Source organism: Rattus norvegicus, chromosome 1, assembly GCF_021556685.1.
Source record: "Rattus norvegicus strain SHRSP/BbbUtx chromosome 1, alternate assembly SHRSP_T2T, whole genome shotgun sequence".
NCBI lineage: Eukaryota > Metazoa > Chordata > Mammalia > Rodentia > Muridae > Rattus > Rattus norvegicus.
Window position 1 is genome coordinate 132,214,345 of NC_141534.1, and position 16,757 is coordinate 132,231,101.

At 43.7% G+C, this 16,757-nt stretch overlaps 1 protein-coding gene across 4 annotated transcripts; it reads left to right on the plus strand.

The window, feature by feature from the left end:
* Snrpa1 (small nuclear ribonucleoprotein polypeptide A') lies at positions 1–13,065 on the plus strand. Of its 4 annotated transcripts, none has more exons than XM_087640150.1 (9): positions 1–490; positions 1,823–1,970; positions 3,420–3,498; positions 8,258–8,304; positions 8,519–8,621; positions 9,194–9,273; positions 9,657–9,732; positions 10,337–10,430; positions 12,805–13,065. In XM_087640150.1, the coding sequence occupies exons 1-9, from the start codon at positions 478–480 to the stop codon at positions 12,861–12,863; spliced, it is 699 nt and encodes a 232-aa protein (XP_087496276.1). In that variant the 5' UTR covers positions 1–477; the 3' UTR covers positions 12,864–13,065. The 4 variants fall into 4 exon arrangements, 2 of the variants coding, with proteins under 2 accessions (XP_087496276.1, NP_001258252.1); NM_001271323.1 differs by having other exon boundaries at positions 6–157; XR_015674847.1 differs by lacking the exon at positions 9,194–9,273.
* The last annotated feature ends 3,692 nt before the right edge of the window (positions 13,066–16,757 follow it).

Genomic DNA, 16,757 nt, shown 5'->3' on the forward strand with positions numbered 1-16,757 from the left:
GGTGCACCCTGGGACACGGCACTGGCGGGAGGCACAGGCCGGTGTCTGAGGTGAGGGTACGCGGGCGGCGACAGAATGGTGAAGCTGACGGCGGAGCTGATCGAGCAGGCGGCACAGTACACCAATGCTGTGCGGGACCGTGAGCTGGACCTCCGCGGTGAGTTAGACGGAGCGCGGGCTGTGTTCCGGCCCCGACGCGCGGCCGCGAGAAGCCGGCCCCGCCGCGTGCGCGGAGGCCGGAGCCTGGCTCGCGGGCCTCCACCTCCACCTGGGCCTGGGGTATCTCCAATCGATGGTCCCGCAGGGACCTTTGGGACTGTTACCTGCTAGCAAACGCGGCGCCTCGATTCCTTCTCCGGTCCTTACTCATTAGGCTTTGCCTCGCGTGCTGAGCAGCCTTAACTGTTTGAGGACTAGGAAAATAGAAAATGCTACGTACAGAACGGCGGCCGACTGGTTTTTAGCAAATGCGTTAATATGGCACGCGAGGGTAGGTTGAATATGTACCAAAGTTACCATAATTGCCCCAATAAGTCACGTTTGGTCTTGTTCATTAGTTTTTGAGACAGTGTCTCGTGTATTCCGAGCTGACTTCAAACCGTTATATAGTTAAGGATTATCTCGAACTTCGGACCCTCTTGACTCCATTTTGTGGATGTTGGGTTTAAATGGGTGCACATTTATATGGTGCTTCGGATGAGCCCAGGGTTTTATGTCTGTTAGGCAAGCACTTGCGTTGCTGAGCCGAATTCGCAGCCCCTGATAATTCACTTTATAAAGGTGTTTTCCAGCTGTTCGACCAAGGCTTAATGGTACTTCCATGTGTGGGGCGGTGAGACCCACCTGTTCGGTTTTGACAGCAATAGCACTTGGTTTTTAAAATAGAATTGAGAATGCAGTCGTTAACTGTTCAGGAGATGGCTTTGAACAGGGTTAAGATTATAACGCTGTGACCCGAGGCAACCACAGTCACGGGGCACTATGCACCGACATTTGCGACAGGTTTTTTTTTTTTTTACTGCCTATGGGAAATCCTAGTGCTTTTTTTGTGTTTATTTGTTTGTTTGTTTGTTGAAATTAACTTTCTCAGAGAAAAAGTCCAGTTCAGGAGCATCTGGATCCTTTCACTGTCTTGGCACAGTTTGATCAGTGCTGTATTTCAGAAATCCATGCAATCTTGAGAGTGCTTAATCTGGCACCATACTTCTTATTGCACTCCTTCACAACTGGGTTGTGTACGTCATTTCTTTCTGCAGTACCTAGCTCAATGATGATGGCCGTTAGACAATGAAGGGAATGCTCTGCTCGTTGTAATTTGTGGATATATGTAAACCGTTTTTGGCTCTGAATTGGAGCCGGTGGGGAGGAGGGTGAGTCAGGACACCATGAAGCTACACTGATGAGTTATGTGGAGGATTGAGAATACTGGTCACCAGCGCCTGAACAAGGCTTGGGCACCAACAGTAGCAGTTTAAAGTGTTAATTCTGTCATGGAGACTAATGACGCTAAGGACTTAAAACAGTGGGACCACCTCATAGACGTTCTTAATAAACCATGGGCACCAATACTAGTAAGCATGCCCATCTGTTCTTCTCTTGCCTTTAGCCTCTTCAAGTTTACTTCAGGACTACAAGCTTCGTAGCACTAGGGACTCCGTAACTCGTTCGTTGTTTATCTTATTTTTGTTCAGTGCTTGGCATGGCCCCAGTGCCAGGTTAACTTCCTGAATGAAAGCTTTGAGCCAAATTACTGTCCAATACTCCTACTACTTTCAGGACTTTTCATTTATATTAATATTTGTTGTATTTTTTCCCTCTACAGGATATAAAATTCCTGTTATTGAAAATCTGGGTGCCACCTTAGACCAGTTTGATGCTATTGATTTTTCTGACAATGAGATCAGGAAACTGGATGGCTTTCCGTTGTTGAGAAGACTGAAAACATTATTAGTGAACAACAACAGAATTTGGTGAGTGTCTGCTAGTGAGAATACTTTCTTCCCTTAAGTAAGTGTTATAATGAACCCCAAAGATACCGTTCGGTTTGGTTTGGTTTCCAATGTATATTAGTGTTTTGCCTGCAGGTATCACACACCCTCCTAGTGTTTTTGGAGGTCAGAGGAGGGCATCGGCTTCTCTGGAGCTGGGTTTACAGATAGTCCTGAGTTGCTCCAGGTGTTAGGAATAGTCTGGGTCCTCTGGAAGATCAGCCAGAGGTCTGAGTTGCTGAGCCACCGCACCAGCCTTTCCATGTCTCTTCTTAAAGGGAGAAATGAATAGAGCTCTTTGCCTAAGAGATTGGGTGTTGGTCTGACCTTACTTGCCACTCTTCAGAAATCTTTAATATTTGTAACTGATACTAAACTTTGAATTTGGAACACTGTGCTATGTCAACATTTCAGATTCAGAGCCATCATCAACAGCATCATAATAAAACGATTTATAGAGGTCATGTGCAATAGTGTCTGCCTTTAATCCTAACACTCTGGAGTCTAAGGCAAACTAATCTCTGAGTTCAAGGACAGCCTTGTCAACAGCAAATTCCAGCCAGGGCTACATAGCGAGACCCTGTCACAAAAAAAATCTTTTTATGAAATAAAATTACTTTTCACTGAGTCCCTATACGTCATCCATTCTGCTGGTTTTTGGTTTTGTAGTTGGTTTCTATAATTCTGTGAAATTAAGATCATATTTGTTTGAGCCAGGGTTTCTCTATGAGCTTTGGCTGTTATTCACTCTGTAGACCAGGCTGGCCTCAAACTCAGAGATCTGCCTCCCTTCGCCTCCTAAGTGCTAGGATTAAAGGCATGTGCTACCACCACCCTGCTGGCAAACTTTCATTAAGAAAAGAACCCAGGGGCTGGAGATAGGACTCTTAGGTAAGAGTACTGGCTGCTGCTTTTCCCAGACCAGCATGGCAGCTTGAAACTAGTTCCAGAGAGTTCAAGGCCCTTTTCTGGCTTCCACAGGAGCCAAGCACAGAGTTGGTAGATATGCAATCTAAGACATACACCCATACCCATAAATGCACTGAGTAGTGTTTTTAAGGAGAGCTATTTTCATGATTAAACATTCTCCTCTGATAAATGTCTTATACCAGCTCTCTACATGCAAAATTACTGGGTTTTGAGTTTTCTGAACAAGAAACTGTAAATTAGCTAGGTAGTTATTTTCTGCCCCAGAATCTCACCTTCCCTTGGGTTGTACTAGACCGCTTGGCAGCGGAAAGAAGCTGAGGAGGCATGGGGTCCTTGGGTCATCCCATCCCTGTCACTGACCCTGTGCCTCAGGCCAGGCTCCCTCTGATACTCTCCCTGAGATGGGATGTGGGAGAAGAGCATTCTAACATTGAAGTGTTAATACTGAAGTGTTAGCGTGTTTAATTTTATTTTCACTGAGAGCCTCTCTTTTTCTTTTAGCCGTATAGGTGAGGGTCTCGATCAGGCTCTTCCCTGCCTGACAGAACTCATTCTCACCAACAACAGTCTAGTGGAACTGGTAAGTTGAATGGAGAAAACTAGTAAAAGGACAAGGTTAAGGGTTCTTTTCTCCTTCAGGAAATTATCTATTTCCTCTTTGAGTTTTTCCCTGATTATTTTACTATTTAAGCCTTTGTTTGTTTGTTTTTGGTTGTGTTGGTTTGGCTGGTTTTTTGTGCTAGGAATTGGCAAAGCATCTGGATTATAAGTCCCTGATCTCTTTGCCCTCTCTGGTCTGCCTTTTGAGTTTGATTCTGCTGGGTGTCTTGGTAGGAGAGTTCCCATTAGGTGCAATCTAGTTTGTCACTCACTATCATTAGTGCTTCTGATGTTCTGTTGAAACCCTCCTTCCCCTTCAATGGATAAACAGACTCTCATGTTTTGCAGAGTGGCAATGTTCGGTGTGGTACTCTAATCTCAGCTCATAAGTGAGTTGGGCAAAACTATAAAGTACACGCCAGATTTCAGACTTCGTCTAAAAGGGAATTGGAGCAGTGAGTTTGCTACTTCTCTTTGGCTCCGGGCAGGCCGAGCTTCCAGCCACCCAGGATCCCTTTGGTCTGCAGATGGAAGAGGCATGCGTGCTAATTCCTCAGCCAGCGCAAAGCCTGGGCACCGGAATCATCCGCCCGACTGTCCTAGATGTCCTTCCAGTGATCCTGACTCCGCGCCCTCTAAATCTATGATTTATCTCTGCTGCTCTGTTCCTTCTGGGTGGCCCCCTAGTCTTAGCTGCCCACGACACTTCTGGGTAGCCCTTCCAGGGCTGCATTCCTTCTCACCTACATTTTGGATGATTTTCCTTCTGCAGCTCTAAATCTGATCCATCTCCCTTCAAAACCTGGTGATTCTCCTCTCTTCCCCTCTCTCCTGTGTCCTAGCCTGTGCAAATCTAAGGGTCCTGCCCCTTCTCCCTTTGCCCAGCCAGTGGCTCCTGGCATCTTTATTGATCGATCAAAAACCAATTGTGGGGGTTGGGGATTTAGCTCAGTGGTAGAGCGCTTGCCTAGCAAGCGCAAGGCCCTGGGTTCGGTCCCCAGCTCCGAAAAAAAGAAAAAAGAAAAAAAAAAAAAAAAACCAATTGTGGGCAAGAACCTTCAGTGTTTAGACACGTAGATTTCCAATTAAATCAAAGCATTAGAACCAATCCCCAACAAATGAAGGTGTTAACTTTCTTAGTGGCCTTTATATCATAATGCATTGATATTTTGGATTAGGAGTTCAATTTCATTTTATCTGTCTTTCTATATTAACATAGCTACTTCTAAAATTGCCTGAGTATCATGACATAATTTAAAGTGCTTACCACCTAACCATAGGACCCATGTTTTATAAACAAACAAGCAAGCAAGTTGGGCATAGTGCAATTCAAGCACTGGGGAAGCAGAGCTAGATCCTTGGGGCTTTCTGGTCAGCCAGTCTAACTAACTCATTCATATATATATATATATATATATATATATATATATATACACACACACACACACATAAATGTGCATATATACATATACGTGTATATATATTTATATGAGTTAAATTATAAAAACTGTAGATAGGATTCTTTTTAATTTTTAGAATTTTTTTTAAAAATAACTTACTTAATTTCATCTTACGTGCATTGGTGTTTTGTCTGCAGGGTCTGTGTGAGGATGTCAGATCCCAGACAATTGTAAGCTGGCATGTGGGTGCTGGGAATTGAACCCTAGTCCTCAGAAAGAACAGCAGTGCTCTTAACCGCTGAGCCATCTTTCTAGCCCCAAGTTTTAGATTTATTTTATGTGTATGAGTGTATGGCCTGCATATATGTATGTGTACTATGTATGCCTGCACCAATGCAGCTCAAAGAGCATCAGGAGCTATAAATGCCTGTAAGTCACCACATGGGTATTGGGAGACAAACCTCGGCAGCTCTTTAAAAGAACAAGAAGTATTCTTAACTACTAAGCCATCACTAAGCACCAGTGGTAAGGTTTTTAAATCTACTGTTAAGTTTGTTTTTAACTGCATTGCCTATATTAAGTGGCGTTACTGGCCTATCACAGTTTGTCTTTTAAGGAAACTTTCTCTCTGTCATCCATTCTGTTGTTTTAATTGTATGTATACATGTGCACTGTCTCTTTCTGTCACTCCATAGTAGTCCAAGAGCTGTACTACTAATCTATGGGGATAAATACATAGAGTTGTGTGATGCTGTGTCCCCTTACCAAATAGTAACAGTTCACCCCTAGGCCTAATGAGTTCCCCAATCATGGGTTCTTAGCCAGATTTATTGTATGAGGCATGCATTTTCTTCCTGTGGAACTGGATCTTAAATCAGAAAATGGTTGTTTATACAGTAATGTTTGTGCCGCCACTGTACTCATGGGTATGTCTTGCCACATGGTGGTTACTGAGCTAACGGCACTCACAACTGGGTGAGACTGCTGATGACGTCCCCCAGCAGCCTGCATAGCACCTCTAGTACTATGAAAGCTAGCCCACTGAGAAGCCTCCTGCTCAGTACCCACTTGATTTCTCATATCCGGTGACAGAACTGTGTGGTGCCTTCACCAATAGGCTCTTACCATCAAGTCTGGTAGGCAGTTCACAATCAACCATTAGCCTGCACTGTGTTTGAGGTAGTCCCTTTACTGTGTCACCCAGGTTGACCTCCAACTCCATATGTAGCCTATGCTGGCTTTAACTTAATATAGTCTTCCTGACTTAGCCTCCCAATTGCTGGGATTGCAGGTATGAGCCAGGACACCCAGCTATGAAGCCAGTGCTCCACCATCACATAGCTGTGGGGTAGTGAGTCTTTCAGTGCCTCTGGGTGGTATATTACAGAATCAAAAATTATATCTAGGATCTTTCAGATACTAGGAAAGCTCCCCTCCCCCACTACTGAGCAACAGTATTCTTTTTCTTAACTGGACATCATGCTATCATTGTGTTCTATACTCTGTGTGTGTGTGTGTGTGTGTGTGTGTGTGTGTGTGTGTGTGTGTGTGTGTGTGTGATTCGTTTTCATTCCTTTTGTATTTTTATGGTAGTAAGCCAGTTTTCAAGCTCTAGCATTCCCTCTGATTGTGTAAAGATGGCTTGTTTGCTTTCTGAAAATTCAGCTCTCTGTCATTGCTTTTTAAAATTATGAACCATTTCACAAAGGTACACATCCATTTTCAAGGCCACACTGACTTCTGTGTCCTTCCAGTTTTGGTGTGTATGCTGTAGAAGTGAGTATCCTGCTTTCATCTGTGCAGGGGTGAATTACTTAATTTAGGTCTATCCCAAGTTTTTATTTAGTGTAGGAATTTGTCCTGGAAGGAACACAGTTCGACCAGGACTATATATATGTTTTAGTTAAGGTTTTACTGCTGTGAACAGACACTATGTTCAAGGCAACTCTCATAAGGACAACATTTAACTGGGGCTGGCTTACAGGTTCAGAGGTTCAGTCCATTATCATCAAGGCAGGAGCATGGCAGTGCCCAGGCAGGCCTGGTGCAGAGGTGCTAAGAGCTTTGCATCTTCATCTGAAGGCTGCTAGCAGAATACTACTGTCTTCCAGGAAACTGGGGTGAGGGTCTTATAGCCCACACCCACAGTGACACACACACTCCAACAGGGCCACACCTTCTAATAGTGCCTCTTGGGCTGAGCATATACAAACCATCACAATATATATAGCAAAACTTTGTCCCAAATGGGAGAAGAGACCAGAAGCACGAGGATCCACATTTGCTATAGCCGCATCACACAATCTATCCAGATCTCCCTGTACTCACTATTGGAACATACAGATCCTTGGTAACTTCTCAGACTGAACATCTGTTGGTTATGATGGAATTCTCTGGTTTATTACATGCCTTCCTGCCTTCATAAACGCTTTGCCAGTCCTGTAGCTGGTATCCTTAACTATTCCTACTCTGAGATGTCCAGGAAATACCTTGTCTAGTTCAGTTGTAGCTTTTGAAGGTGGGTTTTTAGTGTTGCTATTTTTGTTTCATCAGTGGTTTCCAGGACAATTGGGAAAAGCTGAGAATATCCCTGGATGGCCTGAACTCACTACATAGAATAAATAGGCTGGCCTCAAACTCATTGACATTTGTCTGTCTCTGCCTCCCGAGGGCTGGGATAAAGACATGCGCCACCATGATTGGCATTCATAATTTTTTGAACTATACTATTCACCTTGTCTTTGAAGATGTTTGAAGAGATGGGGGCAGAGGTGATCTAGGATAACAGATATCGTGGCCACTTGGGATACACTAACAAGAAAAGACATTCTGCACCGGGTGTGGCGGTATATACACATAATTCCAGCATTTGGGAGGATCAGGATTGAAGACCATCCTAGGCTGCACAACAAGTTCAAGACCCCCCAGGCTATATGAGGTTCTGTCTCAAACATCAAAACCCCACATTAGACCAAGATCTTGGCTTGAGGTTCCTGTGAAAATAGCTTGCTCCAAGTAAGTCACTGGTATTAGCATTGGTTCCATTTTTGAATCACTGCTTAGTAGCCATGTTGAGATTGCTTTAGAAAATCAAATCTTTTTGTCTTCTGTTGAAGCAGATGTTGTTACTACCAAAGTTTAAGGAAGCTGGAGTATATTTATCAGTTTATTAGGTAGAAAATATTTAAGCAGTTGTGTTGTATTAATAATGGACTAGGTGCCAGAGCAATAAAAAATAAAATAGTGTAGATACTTGCTTCAGAGATACTTGCCATATCAAACTCTCAGGGTAGTGGTGTGCCTGTCAGCCCGGTCCTTACTATGACTCTTATTTTATAGGGTGATCTGGACCCATTGGCATCTCTCAAATCACTGACATATCTAAGGTATGGAAATTACTTGTGATGATATGACTATAGTCCTGAAATAACACCTCTAGCTTGGTAATAAAAAGCTCCCTCCTGGATGGCGTGTGTTACTCCTGACAGTGAAGTGGGAAGAGCGCACGCTGGCTCTTGGTTTATAGTCATTGCGCCTCCAGCTGACTCCGCCTTACATCAGCTGTGGTGAGTGAGATTGGAACTGTCCCTTTTCTTACAGCATCCTAAGAAACCCTGTGACCAATAAGAAGCATTATCGACTCTATGTGATTTATAAGGTTCCACAAGTCAGAGTACTGGACTTTCAGAAAGTGAAACTAAAAGTGAGTATTGCTCACTGCTGTGAGGCATCACAGAGTTGGCCTTTGCTTTCATTGCCAGGTTTTTTAAAACTTGCTTATTAATAAGTAAATTTTGTTGTTACTTTGAAACTTAACCTGTGGGAAAGAAAACATTTAGTCAGGGTTGTTTGTTACTGTTTTTGTGGGGTGGTTTTGTTTTATTCTTAGCAGTTTGTGGTAGGGCTTTGTTGGTCATTCCAAAGTTGGCCAAACTTTGTAGTTGAACTACACAGTGAATTGTCTGCTTAGATGGATTTCCAATGGGGAGCATACTGTAATCCAGCTGTGAGCAGCCCTGCCTGTTAGAATGGCATTTCCATGTTGACGTGCTAATTCTTCTCTGGGACCACTCTTTGAAACTGGGGGGAGGGGAGGCTTTTTGAGAACTTTGCCCAAGAATGTTGGCCAATGTGTCGTCTAATTTAAAGTTGGCTTTTGGTGTTTTTACCAACCCAGAATACTTCAGAGAATTCTCTTCCATGTTTTCTGAGGAATGCATCTAAATGCATGTGGTATTCCTATTTCCATTAACTCTGTGTGTGGTGTTGCTGTAGGAGCGTCAGGAAGCAGAGAAAATGTTCAAGGGCAAACGGGGTGCACAGCTTGCAAAGGATATTGCCAGGAGAAGCAAAACGTAAGATACGGATATCCAACCTAACTCTCCTCCCCTTCAGAAACACTGTCTGACAGTGGCCTCCTGCAAAATTAATCCAAAGTGCGGTTAGCGTGGCGTTACCTTTGAACGATGGTGACTGACCATTCATGGTCTGCACATCACGGGAAATTTCTACCCGGTTAGCAGAGCATATATTTCGGTTTACGGTCTTAAATTTGATGTTAAACATCATGCTTTCTCTAGGAAGATGGATTGGGTGGTGTTTCTGAAGGAGAGAGTTCTTGTATCAGTTTGTTAACAAAGATAAGATACTACACTGGTTGAATTACTTTCAAAAGCTTTTGAAAGTAAGAGAAGCAGCTTGCACAGTCAGAATATAACAATTATATTCTCCTCCCCAGTTTTAATCCAGGTGCTGGTTTGCCAACTGACAAAAAGAAAGGTGGGCCATCTGCAGGGGATGTGGAAGCAATCAAGGTGAGGATGTATTCAGGTTGTGTGACTGGAGAGAGCCAGGTTGGGGCTGACAGTGGTGTCCTAGTACTGAGCCTTGTAGAGCCCATCTTCCCATAGTCCTAAGGACACTGGTATTCTAGTTCAGGAAAAAACTGCCTTAAAGCTACTCTTTGATCAGACTTTGATTTGAAGTAAATAGATAAAGTAGTTGAAGGCATCTGTATTCTTCTCCTTTTCCCAGGATCCATTTACTTCTTTGAGCAGTTAAGTACCTGGGTGTGCAGTCTTGGAGATTGCCTTAGTTTCTTTGCTTTCCAAGATTTGCTGGCTGACAATCCTGGTTGGAATGTAGGTAGAAAATCCTAAAGTCTCCAGTAACAGGATTCCAGACAGACTTAGCTTTTTAAGGGCATATGAAATGATCACTTCTCTTTTACAAGAGCCTGAATCTCCTCCTAAATATGAAAATTGACAGCCTGTTTTCTAGGTTGATTTGTAATGTGCCAGTGAAATCCTTCCCTGACCCAGAACTGTGTGGTTGATGTTCTATGGGAAAGTGCTTGGGCCTTCGGTGGTACTTTCCGGGTACTGGTCATCACCATCTCCCCTTTCCTGTGTTTTCTAGAATGCCATAGCAAACGCGTCAACACTGGCTGAAGTTGAGAGGCTGAAGGGCTTGCTGCAGTCTGGCCAGATTCCTGGCAGAGAGCGCAGATCAGGTGAGGAAACTCTTCTGTCTGAACTTGCAAAACGTCACACTAGAGTGATTACACAATACTAGCTGACTATCGTGATGATTAGGCCCATAATCCCTGTATTTGGGAGGTTAAGCCAAGAGGGTAAGAAGTTGAAGGTCATTTGTGGCTACAAAACAAGTTTGAGACCAGCTTGGGCTATACAAGACCCTTTATCAAAAAAAGGGAAAGAAAAGGAAAAAGAAGAACAAAGGCAGGAGGCAGGGAGGGTCAATAAAGAAATTTAAGCCACTGGGATATGTATGGGGTCTTTACAAGTTGTAGTAAAACATTTCATATGGACGGAACTAGGTTCTAGAGGTGACTGAACTTCTGAGACACATGCTGTATAAAGGACATGTTGGTGGACTGACGCGCTGCATATACAGTAATGATTCCACAGGGCAACAGCTTCAGAATTCCTCCACCTGGTATTCTACTGTGTTTTTTCTGTGCTTAGATATGTACAGATGCATTCAGTTCTCTGTGTTATTGAGAGCAGTGACATGTTGTCTATGTGCATAGTTTAGGAAAACAATTGCCTTCACCAGGTGGGTTAATAGCCTCTACCATTTAGGTGTGTGTAAGTGTCAGGTTCATCTTCACAGAATAACAAACTCTCCAGTGGTGAAAAGTTTAGACCATAATCTCTGGAAGCAAGGTGTTGCTGTAAATGGTAGTTTAGTGGGTCAGCACAGGCCTTATGAAGAGCCTGACCAGTACTGTCCTTGGGCAAGTTTCATCATTAAAGGTAAATATCTTCATCTTTAAGTTTCAGATAGGTACTGTCATTAAAGGTTTTCGGGAAGACTGCTGTGTTTGCTAGGTGTTAACAAGTCTGTTGTTCAAATGTCCAATTTGTGTCCGCATGTCAAGCACTAGAGATGCACTATTCAAGTACAGTAAACACAGTACAAATTTGAGTATGAGTATCCCTGGAACGACTACCATGACAGCTTCCCAAGGATCATTATCTTTGAGCTGTTTTGGTTCTTTTTAGTTTTTGTGACCCTAGTCAGATTTAGTCAGATTGCTTGCATGAGTATGAGGTAAGGGTGCTTGCTGGAGCAAGGGCAAGTTACAGTGGGTACCCTGCTGAAGAAAATGGCTCTTCTACTTCAGCAGCTTTCAATTGTCAGTCGCTCCTCAGGGAGAGTGTATGAGATATTTTTAAGAACTGTGGAAGGGGTTGGGGATTTAGCTCAGTGGTAGAGCTCTTGCCTAGCAAGCACAAGGCCCTGGGTTCAGTCCTCAGCTCCGGGAAAAAAAAAAAGAACTGTGGTACTGTGTGGTCTCTAGGCCCCTGGGGACAGGCAAGGTAAAATTATTTATGTAGTAACTCCAAGATGTTCGCTTTTTCCATTTAGTAGCATCTTCAGTGGTTAAAAACTGCTGGTGCCTCAGCAAGGCCAAGGGATGCTACTTGCTCTCTTCTTCCTTACTTCCACTCCCATTAAATATATACCATTCTGTCATGGTCCTCCATGAAGAAATAAAAGTGATTTTTCTGTGGTACTGAAGATAGAGCTCAGTAATAAAACCATGTTTAAGTCCCTGAGTTCAGTCCCTAGCACTGACCAATGATAAAACTGAAGATTTGAAGCAAAAATTAAAATTTGGAAAACTTGGGCTGGGGATGTAAATCTGGTAGAGCACTTCCCTGACACACAGGCTTCACCGTTACTAGAAAGACAGTTAAAGAAAATGTAGGTCTGTGGGTCTAATGTTACAAACATTTCTGGGGACGTCAGTGGGGCTGCTAATGAATCATGAAAGTCAGCATTTGAAAGACGTACAAGTGTTCAGGTGCTTGCTGTGGGTACAAGGTGCACTCAGAGTGCAAGGTAGAGTAATGGGCTGGAGGTGAGAATGGGAAGGATTCCAAGAAAAATTCAACTTCACTTTGTGAGCTGTCTGTAAGAAACTGCTGGTATAGCCAAACAACGCGTGGTAACGTGTATCCATCTGGAAAACTGCTGTTTGCTTCCAAATAATAGGCAGACTTGCCAGTAGTTTCCCCAAACATTTGAATATGGCAAAACTTTTTGGTGTGTGTGCGCGCGTGTGCATGTGTGTGTGTGGTTAGAGACAGGATCTCTCTACATAGCCCTGGCTGTTCTAGAATTTACCAAGCTGGATTTCAAACTCAGAAATCTGTAGAAATCTGCCACAAATTGTGGAACACAGTTGACAGTCGTGTGTGTGTGTGTGTGTGTGTGTGTGTGTGTGTGTGTGTGTGTGTGTGTGTGTGTACGTATGCACATGCTCATGTATGTTCATTTTTTTAATCAGTGTGTGTGGCATGAGAGTGAGTAGGTAATACAGAATGGACGTAACGTGTTCCGTGGTTCTTTCTTAGGGCCGAGTGATGAGGGTGAAGAGGAGATGGAAGACGGCACAGTCACAAATGGGTCCTGAGCTCTGGCAGGTGCTCTGATAAGCTCGTGGGATGTCTTGCATTTGAGCATTGAGTAACAGCCTTGCTTGTGTCAGCAACGTGGAATCTGCAGCTTTGCTGAATGATCAGAACTACTGCTGATAATTTTTTAATAGAAACCTTGAAATGGCAATGCCAATTTTCTACAAATGGTAAATAAAGGCAACCTACTGTGCTGCCAAACTGTGTGCCCTGTGTTTGCCGTGAGGTATGCGGTGGTTAAGTGAGAAATTGGAGAGCTGGTATTCCAGAATAGACATTACTCCTGCTCCTGAAATATTAGATTCTTCCTGAAGGTAAAGGCAGGAAGCCTTCAGGACTAAACACATAGGCATTCTGTGACCTTTTTAATCAACATACATGAGCATCTCACAAATCAATTTAAAATGATTTGAAAATTTTTAAATAGGAAATGAGACATTTGCTTGTTGGTGCTATAGCATGAGCAAAAATAATCTTCCAGCCTGTGGGACAGAGGCACAGAGGTCATGGTTTCTCCGTGGGGCAGGTTAAAGCACATTTTCCTTGGCATCTGGGCTTCTTACTGTATTCCTTATCTAGGAAAGATTTTGTTATTAAATACCAGTGCCTCAGTTTCCCTGCTCTGCCTTGTTGCCTTGAGAATAGTGCCTCCCACTGAGCCTCTCTTGCAGCCAGCAGGCGAATCCCAGCACTCTTCTTATCTCTGCTCCACAGTACTGGGCTGTAGGTGTGTGGGTACACAGACCCAGTTTTTTACCTGGGCTATAGGAATTTGGACTCAGGTACTTAAGCCTGCATACAAACACTCTTACTCACTAAGCCATCCTCCCAGTCCCTGGTTACAGTTTTCAAACTCCTTAGATGGTTTTGAATGTGACAAGCGTGTCAGGTAGTCTCTGGATGCTTTTTTGCGATTGCTGGTAACTTACTGTTCTTGTAGAGGCGAATACCAGATGCCTAAGACACAGGAATTGTGGCTCTCAAGAGTCTGGTTGAGAAGAAGGGAGGAATGGAGGAGCAGTGGCTTCTGCTGAGCCCCAGGCTTAAATTCAGTTCTCTCCCATGCTGGATTGGAGTCTGGTTTTCAGCATCTCCAGTGAGGCTGCTGGTTCTGCTCCCACAGCCCTTCTATTAGTGCACAGCCCCTGTTGCTGACAAGGCAGATTCATGTACTTGCTTCTTTTGGCTAGCGGTGTGGCTAAGCCTAAACCTAAGACTACAAGACCCCCATCACCAAAACAGATTCCTGTTTTCCATTGCTTCATGTATGAGTCCTTTTACTGGATGAGGTTACATCTTGGTCAACAATCTCAGGTATGACAAGCTAGTGATGACTTTCTAATCGAACAGTTTTTACTAAAAGTAGCTTGACTTTGAAACCCTGGCCTGGGCATGCCCTGAATCAGTCTGGACTGAAACCATGTTGGCACTAGATGGTTTAGTATTTGGGGTAGGTGAGAAAAACAGGACACCATTGTGTCACGTATGCCACTGTCCCAGTGTCACGGACTTTGCAAAGCTGGCAGCGGCAAGTGAGGCTTCCTTTCTTCTGTGTTCCAGGACCTAAGTAATTGACGAGGTTCAATCATTTGAACCTTCAATCCATGTTTTACCTGGAGCCTAACATTTTCCTTGAATTGTTTTGTAGGGCATGAATTTCATTCAGGCTAATAATGGTCGTGTTAGCAGCAGAAATTTGTATCAACTGATAGTCATGCAACACTTGTAGGAATGAGTCCATGGAGCTGCATGAAGATGCTGATTTGAGATGATGTCTCATGTAGCCCAGGCTGGCTTTGAGCTAGCCACATGCTAAAACTGGCCTGGACCTCCTAATCCTGCCTCTGCATCCCAACAGCTGAGATTACAGGGGTGTCACCACGCCTGATCTTGGATGTTTTTTTCTCTAGCGTTTGTAAAATGTAAATGCCCTAGTTTTGAGACTTGACCTAATTAAGTTAATGAATATAACAAAACTGACTAGCTGAAGCTTGATCCCTGGAATCCACACCATAGAAATACTCTCTCCATACATGTGTCCACATACATATAAGTGCACACACAGGTGTTGGAGCTGGAAAGATGGCTCAGTGTTCAGAGGACGTCTCCAAGAGGATGACCTGAGTTTGGTTCTCGAACCAGCACGGCAGATCACAACCTTCTGTAAGTTTCAGGGAATCTAGCACCCTCTTCTGGCCCCTGTGGGCACTGAGGGTGTGGTGCATTCCTGGAAAGTGGCAGGCCCTTATCACTTGAGCAGGTCTGTCGTTTTATTGCCTCCTCTGAGCCCTTGAGCTCCCCACACCCTTCATCTGTGTAGTTGCTTTTTGTCTTGGAAAACAGCAATTCTGGGAGTTTGCCAGCAGGTTTGGCCACACCATCTGTTTTCATCTGTTTTGACTCTGCTCTTTATTTTTAATGCTTTTATTACCCCATGTTAATTATGGATAAGAATGGGTTTTATGACATGTCCACTCATGTACATGATGCGTTTTAATTGTACACACACACACACACACACACACACACACCTGCTAGCCTCCTTTGTTCTTCAGATGGTCTCCCTCTTTCCAATTAGCTGTGCCCTTTTTGTGTCTGATTTAATGAATTAGGGTTGTTTATGGGAACTTGGGCACCTTACTAATGGCTACACCACTGAAGAAAATGTTTCTTGCACCTCCGTCAACTAGTAGGTCTTAGGGGTTAGGGTAGGCCCCAATTAGCTCCTCTCCCACTGGTGGTAGGATGTTTAGGAGCCTAGTCTTGTGCAATCTCGTGACATCTGTGACTAAAGTAGGCTTTCTATGCCTGACTCTCCTTGGGCAATTAAACTATACTCAAAACTGATAAGTCTTATGCTTTAACTCGACATTAACCAAAGCAATTTACCTGGCTGGGTACAACGGATGGGAAAATTCTAACCCAAAGGGTATGGCTATAAGAAGGACCCACATAGGATGTGATTGTAAGTGACAGAGTTAGGCATTGAGTCTATGTAGTCAGTGGTGGGAGTTGTGGTTACTATTCACCTTTGCCCTAGTTTTCTAAGTAACACCTGAGCTGTTCAAGTGCTGCAGTAAGTGTGGGTAGACAGCTACCACTTGATGAAAGGGACAAAGGGATCACACCCGAGAAGTAGGTGCAGTATTGTAGAACTGAAATAAAAGCCCAAAATCCATGCACTCAATTCAAAAACCTTACATTTTAGTTGAATGTTATACTTTGTTGTTTTTGAGAAGGGTTAACTACAGAGCTTCACCTGCCTTTGTCTCCCACCATTTTGTTTTTTGAGGCAGGCTGTGGCCTTCCTATTGACACCAAAGATGAGACCCTGAATTCCTGATGCTCTTTAAGCACCACCTCACAAATGCTGGGGTTAGAAGCATTTGCCACATACTCAGTTATGCAGTGAGGGGCTTTACACCTGAGATTTTGTATAGGCTAGGCAAGGAACCACCTGGCCAATTGAGATACATTCCTACGCCTACTTGCTATATTTTAATGTGTTATCTTTCTGAATTGCTGCTAGTTTCCATTTTAGATGGCAAGGTCCCAAATGGAAAAGATCGCTTTTTATGGTCATTCACTGTGTAAAATAATGATTTCATTATGACACTGTCATATCTGTGTACCATGCACTTTGGTCATATCCCCTCACCTCCCTTTTTATTGGTTTTGGTTTTTTGAGACAGGGTTTCTCTGTGTAGCCTTGGCTGTCCTGGAACTCACTCTGTAGACAGGCCTGGCCTCTAACTCAGAGATCCACCAACCTCTGCCTCCTGAGTGCTAGGATTAAAAGCATGAGCCAGCACCTCCTCTTTTAATGAAACTAAGTCCTCTTAACCAGTGTTCTGGGATTAAAGGCATGAGCCAGCACCTCCCAGCTTGGTTGG

Coding starts and splice junctions, on each gene's coding strand:
- Snrpa1 (NM_001271323.1), top strand. CDS start 76: ATGGTGAAGCTGACGGCGGAGCTGATCGAGCAGGCGGCACAGTACACC. Junction 3,499..8,257: donor ACAACAGTCTAGTGGAACTG/GTAAGTTGAATG, acceptor CTTATTTTATAG/GGTGATCTGGACCCATTGGC. Junction 8,305..8,518: donor AAATCACTGACATATCTAAG/GTATGGAAATTA, acceptor CTTTTCTTACAG/CATCCTAAGAAACCCTGTGA.